The 17626-nt window shown below is 57.7% G+C and overlaps 2 protein-coding genes and 1 long non-coding RNA gene across 8 annotated transcripts in view; 2 read left to right on the top strand and 1 right to left on the bottom strand.

Moving 5' to 3' along the window:
• Nucleotides 1–10282, top strand: part of CCNF (cyclin F) — a 34770-nt gene extending 24488 nt beyond the window's left edge. The window contains exons 11-17 of the mRNA XM_033236096.1: nt 531–654; nt 957–1137; nt 1483–1570; nt 4782–4881; nt 4982–5109; nt 6941–7110; nt 7965–10282. Coding sequence (XP_033091987.1) covers nt 531–654; nt 957–1137; nt 1483–1570; nt 4782–4881; nt 4982–5109; nt 6941–7110; nt 7965–8440 — 1267 coding nt within the window. The 3' untranslated portion in view covers nt 8441–10282. The remainder of the gene's footprint in view (nt 1–530; nt 655–956; nt 1138–1482; nt 1571–4781; nt 4882–4981; nt 5110–6940; nt 7111–7964) is intronic.
• On the bottom strand, nt 10268–11255 carry LOC117097794. Its single transcript, XR_004443063.1, has 3 exons — nt 11136–11255; nt 10657–10724; nt 10268–10394 (listed from the first exon to the last, which is right to left on the bottom strand). It is a non-coding gene; the product is annotated as an uncharacterized LOC117097794 (long non-coding RNA).
• Nucleotides 11256–11470: 215 nt separating this feature from the next.
• TEDC2 (tubulin epsilon and delta complex 2) lies at nt 11471–16336 on the top strand. Of its 6 annotated transcripts, none has more exons than XM_033236097.1 (10): nt 11471–11571; nt 11684–11782; nt 12011–12081; nt 12204–12612; nt 13121–13174; nt 13453–13612; nt 13790–13901; nt 14006–14107; nt 15388–15578; nt 15845–16336. In XM_033236097.1, exons 1-10 carry the CDS (start codon nt 11546–11548, stop codon nt 15989–15991), a joined length of 1371 nt encoding a protein of 456 aa, XP_033091988.1. In that variant the 5' UTR covers nt 11471–11545; the 3' UTR covers nt 15992–16336. The 6 variants fall into 6 exon arrangements, with proteins under 6 accessions (XP_033091988.1, XP_033091989.1, XP_033091993.1 ...); XM_033236098.1 differs by having other exon boundaries at nt 13522–13612; nt 15845–16007; XM_033236102.1 differs by having other exon boundaries at nt 15503–15578; nt 15845–15985.
• The last annotated feature ends 1290 nt before the right edge of the window (nt 16337–17626 follow it).

The following is a 17626-nucleotide window of genomic DNA, read 5'->3' as shown; positions in this document are numbered from 1 at the left end:
TGCCTAACAGCCCTGCTGCTTTCTGTCTGCCTTGTGGCTCTCATCCTTCTTTCCAGCACTTTCTGACCTCCCCCCATTGTTATTATGATGATTAATTTTTGAGACAGGGTCTTGCTCTGTCACGCCGGTTGGAATGCAGTGCTATAATCATAGCTCACTGCAGCCTCAACTTCCTGGGCTTAAGCAATCCTCCCACCTCAGCCTCCCAAATAACTGAGACTATAGGCACATGCCACCATGCTCTGCTAATTTTTTATTTTTTAACTTTTTGAAGAGATAGGGTCTTGCTTTGTTGCCCAAGGTGGTCTCGAACTCCTGGCTAAGCTGTCCTCCTGCCTGGGCCTACCCTTTTTTAAATGCCCCTTGTCAGCCACAGGCAGCTGGCTCCATTATGAAGCCTCTGTTTGTCACCAAAGCCCAAAGCCATGGCTCCCTCCCTACCTTGAAGCCTCCTAAAGCCTTGGGTCCCTGCGCCTCACCCCTGCCCCAGGAAGTGGGCTCTGCGCTGAGACCCCTTCTCGGCGTTGCAGGTTCATCAGTAAAGAGATCCTGACTATCCGGGAGGCCGTATGGCTCACAGACAACACGTACAAGTATGAGGACCTGGTGAGAATGATGGGCGAGATCGTCTCCGCCTTGGAAGGGAAGATTCGAGTAAGCAGTGGTTCCATTTTCCTTATTAATCCTAGTTGTCGCTGTGCTGGAGGGTGGGGGTGGGCATTTGGCTTTCCTGCTATGGGAGGCCTCATGGACTCAGAGGGCAGCTCTCTCTGCTGTGCCCAAAGCCACGGAGCAGGAGGCCACGGTTGCACCACATCGCCACTTGCGCTGGTGCGCTGCACGTGCAGCATCAACGTGAACATCACCTGGGCCAGACCCTGCGCTGGGCCTGCATGTGGCACTGCACCAAGGAGCCCCCAAGCACTAAGAGCCCACACCCGCTCCCGGCTGTCTAGGTCCCCACCGTGGTGGATTACAAGGAGGTCCTGCTGGCGCTAGTCCCCGTGGAGCTGAGAACCCAGCACCTGTGCAGCTTCCTCTGCGAGCTTTCCCTGCTGCACACCAGCCTGTCCACCTATGCCCCAGCCCGCCTGGCTGCCGCAGCCCTGCTTCTGGCCAGACTGACGCACAGGCAGAGTAAGGAGAGGCCCTTCCCAAGGATGCCTGTGTCAGGGAAGGTGCTCACATAGGAGGAGGCTGTGGGGAGGAAAAGAGTCCAGCATCCATTTGTTCTGGTTACTTCCTCAGGGATGAGATACAGCACAGCTCCTAGGTTCAGTATGTCCCAGATTTCTGACTGTGAGCCTGCACGCCCTATGTATGGGTTTTTTCCAAAACTGTTTTAAAAGGATTGCAAGCCTGAGCTCCAAGAAACTCCACAGCAGAGCCCACAGAGCTATAGAGTGGAAGTGGCAGGCGGCTGTCACCACAGCCCCTCCATCCCCTCCATCCCCTCCATCCCTGGCCTGCTTTCTTCCCCAGCACAGCCCTGGACCACTCAGCTGTGGGACCTCACCGGATTCTCCTATGAGGACCTCGTTCCCTGCGTCTTGAGCCTTCATAAGAAGTGGTGAGTTTTGGCCGGGCGCGGTGGCTCACGCCTGTAACCCCAGCACTTTGGGAGGCTGAGGCAGGCAGATCATTTGAGGTCAGGAGTTCAAGACCAGCCTGGCCAACATGGCAAAACCCCACCTTTACTAAAAATACAAAAATTAGCCAGGCATGGTGGTGCATGCCTGTAATTCCAGCTACTCGGGAGGCTGAAGCAGGAGAATTGCTTGAACCCAGGAGGCAGAGATTGCAGTGAGTTGAGATCACGTCACTGGACTCCAGCCTGGCTAACAGAGCAAGACTCTGTCTCCAAAAACAAAAACTGGCCAGGCGTGGTGGCTCACACCTGTAATCCCAGCACTTTGGGAGGCCAAAGTGGGTGGATCACCTGAGGTCAGGAGTTCGAGACCAGCCTGCTCAACATGACAAAACCCTGTCTCTACTAAAAAAACAAAAATTAGCTGGGCGTGGTGGCGTGCGCCTGTAATCCCAGCTACTCAGGAGGCTAAGGCAGGAGAATCGTTTGAATCTGGGAGGCAGAGGTTGCAGTGAGCCGAGATTGTGCCATTGCACTGCAGCCCGGGCAACGAGTGAAACTCCATCTAAAAAAAAAAAAAATTCCAGGACTTTCTTATCTCACACCTTTTTCACATTGAGAGCAGCTGCTCCCAACCCTAGCTCATTGCATAGGCAGCAGAACGTACTAGAAAAAAATGAGGGCGTCTCCCTGACCTGTGGTAACTTGTACCTGTGTCAAGTTGTCATCTAGCTCAGGCGCTGGCACAGTGAGGCCCTCAGATGGCATCTGGCTGCTTTTGTGAATGGGGTTTTCTTGGCGGCAGCCGCCCTCACTGGTTTCCACATCGTCTGCAGCTGCTTTTGCTCTGGCAGTGGCTGAGCTTATAGTGCAGCGGAGACCACATGGCCCCCAGTGGGGAAAATACTCCCCTTCCCTTGAGAGAACAGCTTCCACCCCAATGCAGCTGTTGATATAGATCTATCCTCTGTCTCACTGAGAAGATGGAGCCTGCGGGCAGGTCCCTTGCCCCATCGTCCCCAGCTGTGGCCCCCTCTCTGCCCCAGCCCCACTGGGCTTCCCTCCACCTGCCCCGGCCCCTCTGCCCTTCTGTCTGCTGAGCCTGGGCCGGCCCTCCCTGCATCTGAGTCCCTTCACCTGCCCTGGCAGCTTCCCTTCAGCCCACGTTGGTTTGTTCTATGCAGTGCATGAAGCCCCCACCGTGTGCCGGGCGCTGGGGGAGAGGCCAGGACAGAGTTTAGAGGTCAGGTCATGATGGGAGAAACAGCAGGCAGGAGTGGGGCATGTGGCACGGGCGGGTGCAACTCCCTTCAGGGAGTGTAGCCGGGGTCACTTGGGCATCTGAGTCCCAGGCAAAGGGGGCAGCCATGCCAGGGCCCGGTGCAGACCAGCGGGGCCAGGGGCTGTGAGTGGAGTCATGCCAGTGAGGGGCGAGGGGGACAAGCATGGGGCTGAATTTGCATCCGACCAGCCATCTCCCTCTCGCCTCCTCAGCTGTGCTCACAGACTTGCTCCTCCCACCTCTCGGCACCACCACTCCCTGGTCTCCCCCTTCCCTGCTTCTGCCATGACTTCCCTTTCCTCAGCCAAATCCAGCAGACCCAGCGGTGTAGGCTTTTTTTTCCTTTTTTGAGTTGGGGGCCCAGGCTGGAGTAGAGTGGCGCCATCCTAGCTCACTGCAACCCTGACCTCCCAGGCTTAAGGGATCCTCTTGTGTAAGCCTCTCAAGTAGCTGAAACCACAGGCACCACCACACCAGGCCTCGGTGGCTTTTCTCCAGCCAGCCTTACGCTGACCCTCCCTCCCTTGGGTGCCTCAGCTTCCCACCCTAGGCCATGCGGCCTGGGTATTAGTCTCCCTTCTCACCCACCCCAAGGGGCCAGGGAATTCTGGCTTTCTGCCACCCCTCAGACTCCTTTCCTGGGAGACTTCATCACTTCCAGGATTCAGACCACATCTCAACCTTGACCTGCCACCCACCCTGCCAGTGTGACTCAGCCGATGGCCTATTCCGGCCCTGGTGGGTCGTGGTGCATGAACCACTGTGCGCCCAGCTGAGGCCTCCACCAGCCGCTCCTGCTTCTCCATCCCTGCATCCTTGCCAGTGCACTTTCCTCGTGCGCTCACCGCTTGGGGGCTGGAGCTATCCATGGTGACTGCCCAGCCTCCTGGAACACTGGCAGCCACCCCACGAATGTCTTGTGTACACTACCCAGGGCCTTGCTGTCCAGCTTCCAGGATGAGATCAGAACTCCCTGGGGGTCTCTTTGCCCTTGAGCAGCCCCTTCTCTGGCTCATCTGCTGTTTCTACCCCATACTGTACTTCAGCCACAGGGGACCTGGTGGCATCTCCCGGGCTTTGGCATGTGCTGCTGCTCATGCTGCTTTCTCCTGCAGTGCCCGGACCCTGTGCCTTCTGGGCAAGGAACGAGGGTGACAGTAGAAGGGTCGGCATGGATCTTACCCCCCAACCTTTGGTTATGGGGAGCACAGATCGTCCCAACACTGGCCACCAAAAGCTGTTTCTGAGCTGCATTTATTCTCTTCTGCCTGAAAAAGTTAATTTTTTTTTTCCAAACCAGATAAGTTAGAAACATTATTTACAAACTAAACTTCCTTTTATTGTATGATTTAATGGGCTTTTAGTTTATTCACACAGTTGTCACCCTCTGGTTCCCCGCCATTTCCTCAGCCCTAGATGACTCAGTGGTCTACTTTCTGTCCACAGATTTTTCCCATTCTGGACATTGCATATAAACGGAGTCATAGGACAGGTGGCCTTTTGTGTCTAGGTTATTTCCCTCAGTGTCACGTTTGCTGGGTTTGTCCATGTTGTGGCGTGTGTCCCTGCTTTATTCCTTTTCATGGCTGAATAATATTCCCCTGCATGGACCACATGTGTTTATCCATCCCACAGCTGGTGGACATTTGCCTATTGTGAACAGTCCTGCCGTGAACATTCTAGTACAGGTTTCTGTGTGGACATAGTTTTTCCTTTTTCCTGGGTCTTTACCTAGAGAGAATTGCTGGGTTCTGTGGTGACTAAATTTAACCATTCGGGGAACTGCCAGGTCGGACTCCAGAGTGACGGCACCATTTTGCATTCTCATTGCTCACTTCAGTGAACTAAGGCTAAAAATGGGGTGGGGGTGCCTCACATGTCCACATGTCCACTCCACGTGACTGTTTCCAGCTTCCACGATGACGCCCCCAAGGACTACAGGCAAGTCTCTCTGACTGCCGTGAAGCAGCGATTTGAGGACAAGCGCTATGGAGAAATCAGCCAGGAAAAGGTGCCTCTCACCTGCCATCTGGGCGTCTCATGGGGTGCTGGGGTGTCGGGGGGCCTCACCCTTGGGGCCTCTGCACCCCCTAACTCTGGCTTCCCCTAAGGTGCTGAGCTACAGCCAGTTGTGTGCGGCATTAGGAGTGACACAAGACAGCCCCGACCCCCCGACTTTCCTCAGCACAGGGGAGATCCACACCTTCCTCAGCTCTCCCTCGGGGCGGAGAACCAAACGGTTAGTTACCCTGCGCCATACAATGCTGGCACCCTCATGCCGGCCCAGTTCCCTCAGCGCTCCATCACACAGAGAGGCCCCCAAGGCTTGTCAGGGGAGTAGCAGATCCCAGGACAGTGACCCTGGGATGGAGCCCTGCAGTCATGCCTCAGGCCCCTGCGTAACCTCCACTGTCTCCAGCCCAGGTCTCCTTCCTCAGAGGCTATTGCCTCTCCCTCTGCCTGGGCTCCCCGTGGAGGAAGATGGTTTCGAGCATGCGGGAGTCCAGCCTGGCTCTAGCCCTGTCCGTGCCTGTCATGCGTGTCCTGGACTTATCTGCTCCATGATGCTGCTGTCACTCCCGGCACTCGAGTTGTGACCTGAGTCACATCCCTAGCACTTCCCTCACTACCCGTGTGAACCTGTTTACCTGCCTCTCCTATCTCAGCACCTTGGCTGTTCCTCCTGGCGTTAACTTCCTCTTTCCACCTTACCCACCTGGAGAGCTGCTATTGATCCTGCAAGGCCCCCATGAACAGGGCCCTCCCTGTGCTGCTGGCCCTGCCCCTGTGACTCCTCAGCACCATGTGCACCTGTAACTTTCCCAAGGGTGGGCACTGGGTGGCTGGGTCTGCCCTGTCAATACAGGACCAGGCAGGGCTGCCTCCAGGAGTGCTGTGTGGGGAGTGGGCCCCGACAGGAGACCTAAACGCCTGGGAAACCCCGGGGAAGCAGCCAAAGCCCCTGCTACGGTTGCTTCCTCCCCAAGAAGCGTGATAGCACTTTCCATTGTGCGGAAGGCAGGAGACCTGACCCTCCTGTCTCACTCCACACACGCACCGACTCCCTGGGGCCAGGGCCATCACGAGGAAAGTCCATGTAGACACGCATAGCTACTCCAGGAGGGGGCCTGGCCCTGTGCTCAGCCTCACTGTGTTAAACCCGCTTCTCCAGAGGCCCCCCAAAGCCCCATCAGTCTCTGAGACAGACCCCCCATGGGTGACACGGGTAGCTTTCCACCCCTGCTCCCCACCAGGCCCTGGGTTCAGGAAGTGGAAAGGCTCAGCTGGTGTGGCAGCTTTTCCCAGGCTCAGGCCCACACTCTGGCCTCCAGCCCCATCCCGAGCAAGACTTGACCCCAGTTGGCCGTGGGTGCCGGCACCGCCCAAGGCCAGGCCATTCCATGCAATCTGCCTGGCCCCAGGCTGAGCACTGCCTGGTCCTTATTAATCAACACCAGAGGGGCCGGGCACGGTGGCTCACACCTGTAATCCCAGCACTTTGGAAGGCTGAGGCGAGTGAATCACCTGAGGTTAGGAGTTCGAGACCAACTTGGCCATCATGGTGAAACCCCGTCTCTACTAAAAATACAAAAATTAGCTGGGTGTGATGGTGGGCACCTGTAGTCCCAGCTACTCAGGAGCCTGAGGCAGGAGAATCACTTGAACCTGGGAGGCGGAGGTTGCAGTGAGCCAAGATCACACCGCTGCACTCTAGCCTGGGTGACAGAGCAAGACTCCACCTCAAGAAAAAAAAAAAACACTGGAAGGTGGCATCATCCTGGGGGTGTCCAGGGGACCAGATGGTTGGCCCAGGCCCCACAGCTGAGCCGGGTGGGCTGGGCTTCACACCCAGACCTGGGGCCTGAGTTTGCCTGAGCTGTCCTCCAGGATGGCCCTGCCTCAAGGGTTTATACCTGTTCTAGCTTCACCAGCATTTTCTACGCAGCAGACCCTTTGGGAGCATGCAGTGACAGTCCGGGGCACGCGGGTGTTAGAGGTAGGTGCAGAGGGTCTGGCCTCCCAGCACTGCCACCCATGACCGGGTCTCCTGGGCTCGCTCTACCTTGCAGGAAGCGGGAGAACAGCCTCCAGGAGGACAGGGGCAGCTTTGTTACCACCCCCACTGCGGAGCTGTCCAGCCAGGAGGAGACACTGCTGGGCAGCTTCCTCGACTGGAGCCTAGACTGCTGCTCTGGCTACGAAGGCGACCAGGAGAGCGAGGGCGAGAAGGAGGGCGACGGTGAGTGTAGGGCCAGGGACATCACACAGGATGGCTCTCACTGAGGGTCTCTGGGCACCTGGCCCTGTGCGAGTGCCGTGGCAGGGAGGAGGATGTGCACAGAGCTCCTGCCCTGCCGGGGAGTGTGTCCAGGCATGGGGAGAGTGAGAGGAGGGGAGAACCCCCAAAACACCACAGCTTCTCCCACCACACAGGGATGAGAGGACTTAGGCCACACCTATCTGGCTCCTGCTCATTCTGTGCTGGGAAGACCTCACTAGGATGAGGGAGGTAGAGACCTGTCTGGAGTTCATGGAGATCCTTCTAGGCTAGGTGTGGTGGCTCATGCCTGTAATCCTAGCAATTTGAGAGGCTGAGGCAGGAGGATCACTTCAGGCTAGAAGTTCAAGACAATCCTGAGTGACATAGCAAGACAAAAAATTTAAAAATTAGCTGTACAGGCTAATTTTTCTTTCTAGAATATTGTTTGAGATGTGCCCACGTGGTTTACATGACACTCCTCACTGCCCTGCTGGGATCACTGCCCTGTGCAAACCCCAGGCAGACTGCACGGGTCCTTACCAGAAGCCCAGTTAGTGTGAGTCCTGTCGATTTCCCAGTTGCTTGCTTCTGCATCCACTTGGCTTGAGCTAGATGCCCAACTTGTCATCTCCACTGTTGTTGGAGTCATAGCAGGCAGCTGTCCAGCCTTGGAAGAGGCATGTCACCCACACTTCTCACCACAGGAGGGTAACACAGGGGACCATAGCAAGGTAGAAGATTCTTGACCTGCACTTCAGGGTCCTGACCTGGCAGGGGGTCTCCCCTGATGCTTGGGTGTGACATGATCTCCCTCCCCACCAACCTTCCTGCAGTGACAGCTCCCAGTGGCATCCTCGATGTCACCGTGGTCTACCTGAACCCAGAACAGCATTGCTGCCAGGAATCCAGTGATGAGGAGGCTTGCCCAGAGGACGAGAGACCCCAGGACCCACAGGCACTAATGCTGGATACCCAGATCCCTGCAACCCCAGGACCCAAGTCCCTGCTCCGCACCAGCCTGGAGCCAGGGAAGGACGTCACGACCTCAGGGTACTCCTCCGTCAGCACCACGAGTCCCACAAGCTCTGTGGATGGTGGCTTGGGGGTCCTGCCCCGACCTACCTCAGTGCTGTCCCTGGACAGTGACTCACACACACAGCCCTGCCACCATCAGGCCAGGAAGTCATGTTTACAATGTCGTCCCCCAAGTCCCCCCGAGAGCAGTGTTCCCCGGCAACAGGTGAAACGGATAAACCTATGCGTACACAGTGAGGAGGAGGACACGAACCTGGGCCTTGTGAGGCTGTAAGTGTGTCAGCGCATTTGCCGCAGTGGATGTGTACTGAGGGGGCTGGAGGCGAGGGGTGGGAGCACAGCATAGGAATGCTGTGTAGATCCCAGAGGCCTTCGCACAGAGAGCAGAGAGGGTAACTTGTGGCCACCAAGTTTCTTTCTCCGCAGGAGTCCCGTGCTAGCCATGAGAATGTTGAAATGAGAGTGAAGAGGTCAGATCCCTCTCTTTGGAAAGTTTAGCCTCAAAGCAGTTGGCCGCACTGCATGGAGGGCACCTCTCTGTCCCTTCCGTGTCTCACTGTCTCTGGAAGCTTCAGCCCATGTGTGTCCTGGTCTTCCCAGCCCCAACAGAGCCCAGTGCCAGGAGCTGACAGCGTTCACGCTCAAGGCACGTGTGACCTGGGTAGTCGGACACCACTTGAGCTCCTGCCCACATCTGTCTGGTTTGGGGTTCCAGTGGGGAGCTGACAGCTCTGAGCACACCACTGTCCCCTCATCCACTTTGGTCTGCATGGGGCACCCACTTGCTTCTGGGTGGGGATTCCATGGTAAGGGGGCCTGTGTCCCTGCACACTGCGTGGACTGCCTTGGCCACAGGCCCCCTCCCTACGACACGTTATTCATTTTAGAGCTCTGTCCCAGAGGCGTTTGTCTGTGACCCACAGATGTTGTCAATGTGAACACCTCTCTTTGTGCTGAATTTCTGGGCCATTCTTTTCCTGTCTTTATTTCTAAATTTCCTTCTTCCAAGATGAAAACAAGAAAAACTTAAAACAGAAGGTATTAAAAAAACAAGAGATTCCTACCATTATTTAGGTTCAACTGCAAAACAAAAATCTTACTCCAGCCCCTCAATGCCATCCTGACACACTTTATGTAAAAAGAATTTTCCCAGAGAGGCTAGCCAGAAAAAACTTGAAGTCCCCTATAACAACTGAGGTGGCCAAGAGGCAGAGGAGTAGAGCAGTCGGCGGCCGTGTCCTGGCTGATCCCAACTGCAGCTGTGCTCTGGGGGCCCGTGGGAGGGAGGCAGACCCCTGGGCTTTCCTGCTGGCCACGGAGACTCCGCTCCTGCATGGAAAGGGAGCCTGGGAGACAGCTGTCCACGCCTGGGGAGCCTGTCTGGGGCCATGTGACGGTGGCCTCTCCCTGGGGATGGGCTGTACCACAACACTCACCCTGCTGTCATCCACTTGTTTCCTCTGCAAATGTAAGAAAGAACCACTTGGCTAGAAGTGTCCCCCAGATGCTTTTTTTTTTTTTTTTTTTTTGAGACGGAGTTTTGCTCTTTTCGCCCTGGCTGGAGTGCAGTGGCATGATCTCAACTCACTGCAACCTCCGCCTCCCAGATTCTGCCTCCCAGATTCTGCCTCAGCCTCCCAGGTAGTTGGGATTACAAGCACCCAACCATGCCGGGCTAATTTTTGTATTTTCAGTAGAGACGGGATTTCACCATTTTGGCCAGGCTGGTCTCGAACTCCTGACCTCAGGTGATCTGCTCACTTCGGCCTCCCAAAGTGCTGGGATTACAGGCATGAGCCACTGCGCCTGGCCCCCCAAATGCTCTTGAACGAGAAACCCAGGGCTGGGAGATGCTCACTGAGCTGCTGCTTTTCTGTGTGCTGGTGCTGTGTGTGTTCGTGTCTGCGGCAGCTGTCTTCTTGCGACTATAAGGGAATTCTGGCCACCCTGGGTGGAGCGTGGTCGGAGTGAGAACTGAAGCGTTGGAACTGTAGACCCGTCCTGTCGACTGTGTGCCCCTGGGCATGTGTGAGCCTCAGTTTCCTCATCTATAAGAGGGGGCGATGATACCTACCTCACAGGGGTGTTGTGAGGATTAAATGTGAGGTGGATAGTGACAGATCTGAGTGATGGACGTCCTTCGCTGCCTCAACCCCTTGTCCAGGGGCTCTTTTGTCAAAATCCCAACTCTTAATGGAGTCAGTTCTCTGCTTTCTCCCAGCTTGCACCTGAAGGAGGAAACCACTCCGGGGGAGCCTGGCATCACCTGCTGGGGTGGGTGGGCTCCTGCATCTCGAGTGCTGCCTCCTCCTCCACAGAGAACCTCCAGGGAGGCAGGGCCACCGTCACCCTCCCCCACCGCTGATGGAGGGGCCCACCTGGAGCGCTGGGCCAGAGCGGCCTGGGTCCCAACCTCCCTGACAACCCCTTTGTGCCCTCCTCCCCTTCTGCGATGACACCTTCCCATTAACGACTATGGAATGGACTCACCTGTCCCATCTTTAAACAGCACCCCCAGGTCTGTCTTTCCTCCAGCTACCGCCTGGGATTTCTTGCCCCTAATTGTTTATTCTTGTTAACACCAACTACATGGGGCCCTGCTGCCCTCCTCACTTCCTCCCCCAGATGTCCCCTGCATCACTGAAGGCCCTGTCCGCCAACCCCCCCACCCCCCGGTGCTGTGTACACCGCCGAGACCTCAGCAGCGCTTGGCCTGTGACCCACTCCCTCCCGCGACAGCCTCTTGTTGCCTCTGTGACACTGTCCTACTGCTCCTCCACCTCCCTGGCCATTGTCTGGGCCCTGTCACCTGTCCCTACCCGTCCCCTGCCCCACCAAGGGCCACCTCGCCGGGCCCACTGCTCCAAGGTCTGAGCTTCCTCCCCTCTGCCCAGGGCTATCACGTCACAGGTCCAAAAGTGAACGCTTTCTCCTCCCTCATCCCCGCTCCTGACAGGCGGCATCCTCACCTCCAGCAACCCCTTCCTTTCCCTGTGTTCGGTGGCCCGGTTGTCAGCAGGACGGCCGGTCCCTGCGTTGGAGCACTTTCAATAAGGACAGATGGAGCCTCTCGTATAACCTTCACAGGCGCCCTACAAGAGAAGCGCGATAATGGCGCCCCCATCTACCCAGTTACCCAAACCAAAATCCCGGCGTCGCCCGCAGTCCCCTCCCTGGCGGCCTCGGAGACCTAGGGGGCAGGAGTGGGCGGGGCTTGAGGCTCGCCCGCAATGAGGGAGAGAAAGCTTCGGGGGCGGCCCCGGGGCCCCGGAGCCCCGGATCAGGACTGGGCAGCCCGGCCGGGAAGGGGCGGCCTTCCCGCCCGGAAGGGGCGTGGCTCCTCAGAGGCGGCAAATTGCAAGGAGACGCCGCCGCCTTCATGCTGCCCGCGGACTGCTCGCGCCGGTGAGGCCTGCGCGGCGGGAGGGGGCGGGAGGACGCGGGCGGGCTGGCAGTCAGGCGCGGGGCCCGAGGCCCGACGCTGGCCGAGGTGATGAGGCGCCGGTGCGTCCCCCAGGCTGGTGGCCGAGCTGCAGGGCGCCCTGGACGCCTGCGCACAGCGACAGCTGCAACTGGAGCAGAGCCTGCGCGTCTGCCGTCGGCTGCTGCAGGCCTGGTACGCGGAACCCGGGACCCCCTGGCCAGACCTCCCTCGGCCCCTCAGAGTCCCGTGGCTGGGAGACCGGGCGCAGCCGCCCACTTCGGAGCTATAGGTTGTCAGTGCCACCCCCCTTACTCTGCAAGTTCTGAGCTGGGGGCCTGCCGCGGGACCCGGCGGCCCCCTTTCGTCTGTTTGGCTGGGCCCTGCCTCCTGGCCGTGCGACGGCTGCCCATGTCTTTGTAGGGAACCAACTGGGACCTGGGCTTGGGAGCCACCTCCAGAGCCAGAAACTAATGAAGAGGACCCCCTTCCAGGTAAACCTCCACCACCCACCTAATCCAGGTGCTGCTCTGGTCTGTCTTCTGGAGTGCAGTTGTGAGGGACCCTCCTGGGGGACAGTGGGGAGATGTCCCTGCATAATTCTTGGCTTTCACAGCATGCATACCCAGTCCACAAGACCTCAAAGAGTTGGAGTTTCTGACCCAGGCACTGGAGAAGGCTGTTCGGGTTCGAAGACGCATCACTAAGGCTGGAGAAAGAAACAAGGCCCCCAGCCTGAAATCTGGGTCCTTTGTCACCTCTCCTGGCACGACAGCCTCCACCCCACCCCAGCCCCCAGGCCAAGCTGGTGGCCATGCTTCAGGCACCAGACCCACGAAGGGCCTCCGCCAGACCACGGTGCCTGCCAAGGGCCGCTCTGAGCGCTGGCTGCCGTCAGGGCAGGATAGGACCCGTGTTGGGATAGGAGCCCGAGCCCCCAGGCCTGGAGCGGGCCTCAGGAACCAGCATATGGCCCCATCGGCTGCTCCTCAGGCCCCAGAAGCCTTCACACTCAAGGAGAAGGGGTAGGTTTCCCAGACGCTCACTGGAGGGACTTCTGTCTCTGCCTCCTCAGACCCTGGCTAGCAAGGAGCCTGGGATTTGGGGTGACAGGGAGGGCAGGGCATTGAGCCCTGGGGCGCACCCCTGAGGCTCGTGCTCAGAAGCTGGCAGAATGAAACAGTTGTGTGGTGGTGTCCAGGTTGGGACCATCAGGACAGGGAAGTACTAGAGCCTGTCCTGCCCTCTCCTCTGTGGCTGTCCCCTTATTTGCCCAGGCCAGAGGCTCCAGATGGGCTCTGGAGGGTGTGGGCTCTGCTCACGGGGCCCCCTCTTCTCTCTACTGGGGCAGCACTGGACCGTGCTTCTCCCATGGCCACTCTGGAAGCCCTATCCAAGGGGGCTTATCCTTGGTGGGGTCGGATGTGGGAAAGGGGCAAGAAGCCTCATCCCTGATTGGGCTCTGAGCAGGAAATGGGAGTTGCAGACCCCTGAGCAAAGTGATGCTCCTCTGAACACCGGCTTCTCTGACAGGCACCTGCTGCGGCTGCCTGCGGCATTCAGGAAAGCGGCTTCCCAGAACTTGAGGTGAGGCTGAGGTCTTTGGCTAGACAGGGGTAGGGGAGAACCTGGAGGCATCACCAGCTCGGGTGCAGGTTCGAGATACTTTCCAGTGGGTCTCTTTGCCCTCTTTGGTGAGTGGGGTCATTGTTGACATTAAAAGTCTGCCAGCCTGTTAGTTCTGTCCCCTAGTTCTGGTCAGTGTCCTCTTGGTTCCCTGCATCCTCTGGAGATCCCTCCGGGCATTCAGCAGAGCCAGATGCCCAGCCTGGGGTCCCCACCCTGGCCCTTGCCTACCTCCCAAGCCCCAGCTCATCAGCTGGAATAACCGTGTCCCTCTGTGGTTCCTGGGGCGCCCCACGTGTGCACCCCAGACTGTGGGTCCAGCTCAGTTCCATGCAGACCAGTGATTCCATGGATGCCGCTGCCGCCAAAACCCAGTTCCTCCAGAACATGCAGACAGCTGTATCCTTGCTGGGCTTGTGGGAGCCTGGGGGGGGTACTCTGGCTCTGAACCTGGCAGGTTTGTGGAGCAGCCCCAGGAGGGGCTGGTGTGGGATAGCCAGGGCCACTCTCCAGGCCCTGTCCTTGGTGGGAGCAGAGGGGCTTGGCTGCAGGGAAGTTTTCCTGATCCATATCCAGTCAGGCGGGTCCCAGCCCAGGTTCAGTGCTGCGGAAGTGGAGGCGGAGGCGAGGCGCCTGCGGAAGGCCTGTTCGCTGCTGAGACTGCGTGTGAGGAAGGAACTCTCCGCAGGTCAGTGGGTCCTGGGTCTGTCTCGGGAGGAGTGTGGACGGCTAGTGCAGGGAGGGTTTCCAGACTGCCACAGACCCCACCTGCCCTCCCTGACTCTTCTGCAGCCCCTGTGGACTGGATGCAGGAGTACCGCTGCCTGCTCACGCTGGAGGGGCTGCAGGCCATGGTGGGCCAGTGTCTGCAGAGGCTGCAGGAACTGCGTGCAGGTGAGACCCCGCCCCCACCCTGCCACCTGCACTGAGGTCTGGGCCAGGGACAGGGTGCTTTAGCCAGCTTTGTCTGCACCTCAGGGAAAGGTGAGCAGCCCAGGGACCAGATGCAAGTTGGTGACCCCCCCCCCCCCCCCCGCCCAATGCCACTCCCCAGTGTGCTGGGTCCTCACCAGTTGTCCTATGGGAGCAGTCAGCCTTCCTCTCCTCCTCAGGGCAGCTCCCCTACCTCGCTGCTCCCCACACACAGAACCTCACTGCTCTGAGCTGTTGCTTATTCACCCAGTTGTTGAAAAAGTGGCGTGTGAGGGCCAGGCACTGTGGCTCACACCTGTAATCCCAGCACTTTGGGAGGCCAAGGCAGGTGGAACACAAGGTCAGGAGATCAAGACCATCCTGGCTAACACCGTGAAACCTTGTCTGTACTAAAAATACAAAAAATTATCCAGGCGTGGTGGCGGGCGCCTGTAGTCCCAGCTACTTGGGAGGCTGAGGCAGGAGAATGGTGTGAACCCAGGAGGAGGAGCTTGCAGTGAGCCGAGATCGCGTCACTGCACTCCAGCCTGGGCGACTGAGCGAGACCCCATCTCAAAAACAAAAAGTAGCGTGTGAGGCCGGGCACGGTGGCTCACGCCTGTAACCCAGCACTTTGGGAGGCCGAGGCAGGCGGATCATTTGAGGTCAGGATTTCAAGACCAGCCTGGCCAAAATGGTGAAATCCCATCTCTACTAAAAATACAAAAATTAGCTGGGTATGATGGTGCACACCTGTAATCTCAGCTGCTTGGGAGACTGAAGCACGAGAATTGCTTGAACCCAGGAGGCAGAGGTTGCAGTGAGCTGAGATTGCGCCACTGCACTCCAGCCTGGGTGACAGAGCGAGACTCCATCTCAAAAAAAAAAAAAGAGAAAGCTCATGAGAATCAGCTCCCGTGAGGTGGTTATTTATAGAACTTGTTTCCTCCTTTGTATTTTCTAATTGCTTGACATTTTAAGAGTGAAAATACACCATTTGTCAAAAGGAAAGCCAATCTCACAAAAGTCGTGCATAAACACAGTAAAGAAATTAGGCAGGCAGAGGGCCACCCCACAGAGGACTCCCTGCCAGCAGGTCCAAGCTCAAGACACACAGTCTTGCATGGGACTGTCCTGAAAGCCCACCTTTCCCCTAAAGGCAGGGCAAGTGGTGCAGATGCCTGGGAGAGCCAGGCAAACAGGAAAAGCGGGGCCGCGGCTTTGGCTGCCACCCCAGTGGCCACATTGTCCTGTGCACACAGCGGTGGCGGAACAGCCACCATTACCATGTCCTGTGGGGAGGCCCCCCAAAGCCTCGCTGTCCTGTGGGGGCGGAGCGGAGCCTACGTGGAGCCCCCAGCTGCTTGTGTACTCCAGCACCCAGGAGCTGCAGACCCTGGCGGCCCTCAAGCTGCGAGTGGCCGTGCTGGACCAGCAGATCCACTTGGAAAAGGTGCTTCTGGAAGAGGAGATGGGGGTGCAACAGAGGTCTGCAGCGTTGAGGAGGACCTGAGGGTAGGGGCTTGACTGCTCCATCCCCCAGAACCCAGGAGGATGGGGGCAAGCCTGGGGTCTGTGTGTGTGGGTTGGAAAGTGCACAGGCCAGACTGAGCTAGGGGTGGCAGGAGGGAGAGGCTGAAGCATCGGGGCCTCGAAGCCTGTCCCAGGATTGCCCCCAGCCTAGGTGCCCCTGAGACCTTGGCCCTGCCCTGCTCCCAGGTCCTGATGGCTGAACTCCTCCCCCTGGTAAGTGCTGCACAGCCGGAGGGGCCGTCCTGGCTGACCCTCTGCAGGGCTGTGCACAGCCTGCTCTGCGAGGGAGGCGCACGTGTCCTCACCATCCTGCGAGATGAACCTGCGGACTGAGCCTTTCCCATGCTGCACCCACCAGGCCTCAGGACCACCTGGGCGCTGGCCTGCCAGGGAGCATCCCCTCAGCCCTGTTCACATGGGGATTGGGGGTGTCTTCTCTGGCACTGTGCTCGGGGACCCAAAGATGCCTGTGCTTCCCTGGGAGATCTGGCGAACTGGACCAGGTGGCCTCAGAGGCTCTTCTCAGGACAACTAAGCCTGCTGGTCAGGGCTGACTTTCAGCCTTCCCAAGGCTCCTGGACTCCAGAGGCCAGCGGGGAGCCTTTCCTGACTCCCTCTGTTTTCTCTCAGTGTAAACCAAAGAGCTGCTTGTGTGATATTAAAGCCACTTTAGAAAGCATTTGTACTTACTTTTGTTGAGACAGTCTCACTCTGTCGCCCAGGCTAGAGTGCAGTGGCATGATTCCGGCTCACTGCAACTTCTGCTTCCCAGGTTCAGGTGGTTTTCCTGCCTCAGCCTCCCAAGTAGCTGGAATTACAGGCTCCAGCCACCACGCCTGGCTTTTTTTTTTTTTTTTTTTTTATGTTCAGTAAAGATGGGATTTCACCTTGTTGGACAGGCTAGTCTCCAACTTTTGACCTCAGGTGATCCTCCCACCTCGCCCTCCCAGCGTGCTGGGGTTACAGGTGTGAGCCACTGCGCCTGGCTGAAAGCATATGTATTTAAATCATGCCAAGGTGGGACTTGGGCCCTTGTTTCTTTATGATTTTGTTTATCAAGTTACATCACTGGTTGATACATGTCATGCTGAAAAGGAATATATCAAGTGTATTTATCAAGATTATAAATGGACTGGGTATGGTAGGTCACACCTGTAATCCCAGCACTTGGGGAGGCTGAAGTGGGAGGATTGCTTGAGGCCAGGAGTTTGAGACCAGTTTGAACAACAGTGAGACCCCATCTCTACACAAAATTTTAAAATGAGCCGGGCATGGCATGTCTGCCTGTAATCCCAACTGCTTGGGAGGCTAAGGCGGGAGGATCGCTTGAGCCTAGGAGTTTTTTTTTTTTCTCTCTGTCACCCAGCCTGGAGTGCAGTGGCGCAATCTCAGCTTACTACAACCTCTGCCGTCTGGGTTTAAGCGATTATTCTGCCTCAGCCTCCCAAGTAGCTGGGATTACAGGCATGTGCCACCACGCCTGGCTAATGTTTGTAGTTTTTTAATAGAGATGGGGTTTCGCCATCTTGGCCAGGCTGGTCTTGAACTCCTGACCTCGTGATCTGCCCGCCTCGGCCTCCGAAAGTGCTGGGATTACAGGCGTGAGCCGCCGCACCCGGCCGAGCCTAGGACTTTGAGACAGGACAAGGCCACTCAAGGTGGGCCCAGCACTGCTGAAAGCCCCACCCTCTATAGGCTGTAGGCTATACTCATTCATTGGAGGACACGAAAACCACAAGGCCATATTGGAGAACAGGCCGGTCACTGTCTCTGCCACAGCCACCCAGCTCTGCTTCCCACTGTCTCCTGGTGCCCACACCCAGCTCCCCCTCCTGGTGCTGGCGCTGGGGCGGGTGTGGGGTCACCGGTTCACACGGCCTCCACCAGGAAGGGCCTTTTACCTCTTCACCCTTTAGCCACTCCACTCTCATCTCCTCTGAGCCTCCTTTCCTTCCCCATGAAGGCAGG

Source organism: Trachypithecus francoisi, unplaced genomic scaffold (genome assembly GCF_009764315.1).
Source record: "Trachypithecus francoisi isolate TF-2019V2 unplaced genomic scaffold, Tfra_2.0 Lachesis_group15, whole genome shotgun sequence".
NCBI classification, from domain to species: domain Eukaryota; kingdom Metazoa; phylum Chordata; class Mammalia; order Primates; family Cercopithecidae; genus Trachypithecus; species Trachypithecus francoisi.
This window is presented reverse-complemented; position numbering and strand designations above follow the sequence as displayed.

What these genes read in the sequence shown, in the direction of transcription:
- TEDC2 (XM_033236097.1), top strand. Translation starts at nt 11,546, where the DNA reads ATGCTGCCCGCGGACTGCTCGCGCCG. An exon ending in CGTCGGCTGCTGCAGGCCTG is followed by an intron (nt 11,783 to 12,010) that starts GTACGCGGAACC and finishes ATGTCTTTGTAG; the next exon opens with GGAACCAACTGGGACCTGGG. An exon ending in GCTGCAGGAACTGCGTGCAG is followed by an intron (nt 14,108 to 15,387) that starts GTGAGACCCCGC and finishes CTGTGCACACAG; the next exon opens with CGGTGGCGGAACAGCCACCA.